The sequence below is a fragment of the Austrofundulus limnaeus genome, unplaced genomic scaffold, assembly GCF_001266775.1.
Source record: "Austrofundulus limnaeus strain Quisiro unplaced genomic scaffold, Austrofundulus_limnaeus-1.0 Scaffold55, whole genome shotgun sequence".
In the NCBI taxonomy this organism is placed as follows: domain Eukaryota; kingdom Metazoa; phylum Chordata; class Actinopteri; order Cyprinodontiformes; family Rivulidae; genus Austrofundulus; species Austrofundulus limnaeus.
In genome coordinates, this window is record NW_013952457.1 from 573,921 (window position 1) to 576,246 (window position 2,326).

The following is a 2,326-nucleotide window of genomic DNA, read 5'->3' on the forward strand; positions in this document are numbered from 1 at the left end:
ATGAAGCTGCAGGCGATGAATGTGCAAGTAGCTAAAAATAACCKGCTCACTGCCATCTGTTCAGCACCTAAACCCCCATCACACATTGAATATACATGATCATGTGAATTTATATTTGCATTTCTGAGATAAAATATCTATTTATTTTTAGTAAAACCTGAAAGGTCTGCTAACACACAGGCTTGTATGCACTCACTTCAGACTGTGTGAACTTTTACTGTAATGGTGCTGTTTTCTGGTTCTGAACAGGTCTGGGGGGCTCCCTCACGCACCTGTCGCACTTTCACACTTTGTCCTCACCAGCTGTAATGACAGATAAAATCAGTCTTTTTGTGTTAACTGGGAAAAATAATGAAGTGTTTTACCTGATGGGCAACTGCATCCGGTCYGTCTCTTCCAATAACCATCTTCCCTGCTCCCCACAGGCTTCATTAAGACTCTGTGTTTTAAAGGTAGCTCGTGTGGATTCACCCCCATCTGACACCTGCAGGACAAGATGCTGTTCATACAGCCGTGTTATATGCACTTCACTGACAAAGAGTGAACTGAAACCTGACAAGGAACGTTAAATATTAAACTGTAAATATATTACTTGTAGTGTGAAACAACTTGTACTGAACTGTGCCCRTAAAACTACCTGAAAACTCTGAGACAACCTGTCAATCTTTAAAAAAAGAATTGGTTTCCTCATTTCATTTTTTTTCCAGCTCTCTAATTAAACAGCTCTTCCCAATGGTTGCATTTTGATCCCAGTTCAAATGTTATCTGAGTATGCTCAGCTTCAGCTGTGATGAGATTATCTGACTTGGTAAAAGTCCATTTATAGCTCCGACTCCAGTGTGTACGGCTCTCTTCCTTCATGCTTTCTTTTTTGTTGTAAAAATGATTTACTGGTTATCAAAAATAATTGTGGGCTCAATGTCYGAGGCTTTAATTTTATTTGCACAACCTTCTTCTGCTTACTTCCTCTTTCCTATAGTCCATGTTTTGAAGGTGCGTTCCTGTCCTTTCATTCATCTCTTGGTGTTTCATCCTAACAGAGCACAGGAGGTTAGGAGCGCCTGCGTTATTGCATTTTTGTAAAGAAAGTGGTCACCACCATAATAATAGTGAAAAACCTTTCTGCTTTTCTGGAGCACTCATCCTCCAGGTGCACTCCTTCAATAGCCTGTTTTATTGTGACCCACTAATCAACAGATGGTTGTTGTATAGTTTTTCCCCCCTTTTGTGMCATAAAAGTGACATTTAAAAGCAACTAAATTTTAAGAATACTTTGAGCTTTATGGGAAAATGTTCCAAAATATTTTGTTCATGACGTTTTCTTCTTCATACATTCATACTCGTCAACTGACAATCTTCTGTTTTACTGTGGTTACAGATGTTTACGTCAGCAGCCCTGCTCACTCACACCCCATCTGTCACAGAGATAAGATTGTTGTTCTGAACAAACCTTATGTCTCAGTGGAGAGCAGGGATTAAAAGACTCAGCGTTGAGTCATAATTCAACAATCAATATGTTGCAAGGAAAAAACCTAAATTCAATTCCTTTTTACATAAGATTTGCTATAATTTGCTCTCATGAMATTGAATGTAACATGTGACACATGCAATGTGGCACAGAGAGGGAAAGATGCTGACTAATGACAGTGCAGTGTGTTTGTGTTTGGTGAATGACAGTGCAGTGTGTGTGTGCCTGCGTGTGTGTGTGTGTTTGGTTGTAACAGAATGACAACAATGATATTTCCGCTGATTAATTCTGCAGCACAGGAAGAGTCGTGCATGGCTCACAGGGACACTAGTGAATGTCTCCTCAGTTTCCAGCTCAGATTACCAGAATTTGTGTCACTGTCAGCTGACTCAGCTGTTTTGCACAACACTGCCATGTTCACACCTTCATGCTCAAAAAGCAGTGAAAGGATGAGGATGATGAATATACAGCGGGTAAAATAAGTATTGAACACGTCAACATTTTTCTCAGTAAATATATTACTAGAGGTGCTAATGACATGAAATGTTCACCAGATGTCGGTAACAACCCAAGTGATCCATACATACAAAGAAATCAAACCATAAAAGTCCAGAAATAAAGTTATTTGTAATAATGTGGAGAAAAACTATTGAACACATGAAGAAAGGGAGGTGTAAAAAGGCATGGAAAGCCAAGACACCAGCTGAACTCTCTCAGTAATTAGAAAGCAAGCCTGCCCCTTGTCAGTGCAAGTTAATATCAGCTGGTTCAGACCCAAATGCTGTTTTTCAGCATATGGTACTGGCAAACTTCAAATAATCGAAGGAAGGATGAATGGAAAAATGTACAGAGACATTC

At 39.5% G+C, this 2,326-nt stretch overlaps 1 protein-coding gene across 3 annotated transcripts in view; it reads right to left on the reverse strand.

Annotated features, from left to right (window-relative positions):
* Positions 1 to 2,326, reverse strand: part of emc3 (ER membrane protein complex subunit 3) — a 10,788-nt gene that overhangs the window by 6,854 nt on the left and 1,608 nt on the right. Inside the window, exons 2-3 of one of the 3 annotated variants that reach the window (XM_014009056.1) lie at positions 366 to 484; positions 197 to 303 (exon numbers count right to left, since the gene is read on the reverse strand). Coding sequence is in view for 2 of the 3 variants with exons in the window: in XM_014009053.1 (XP_013864507.1) it covers positions 366 to 507 (142 nt within the window). In the remaining variant the exon portion in view is untranslated. Of the gene's footprint in view, positions 1 to 196; positions 304 to 365; positions 1,080 to 2,326 lie in introns of those variants that run through there. The other 2 variants (XM_014009053.1, XM_014009054.1) reach the window with 2 other exon arrangements.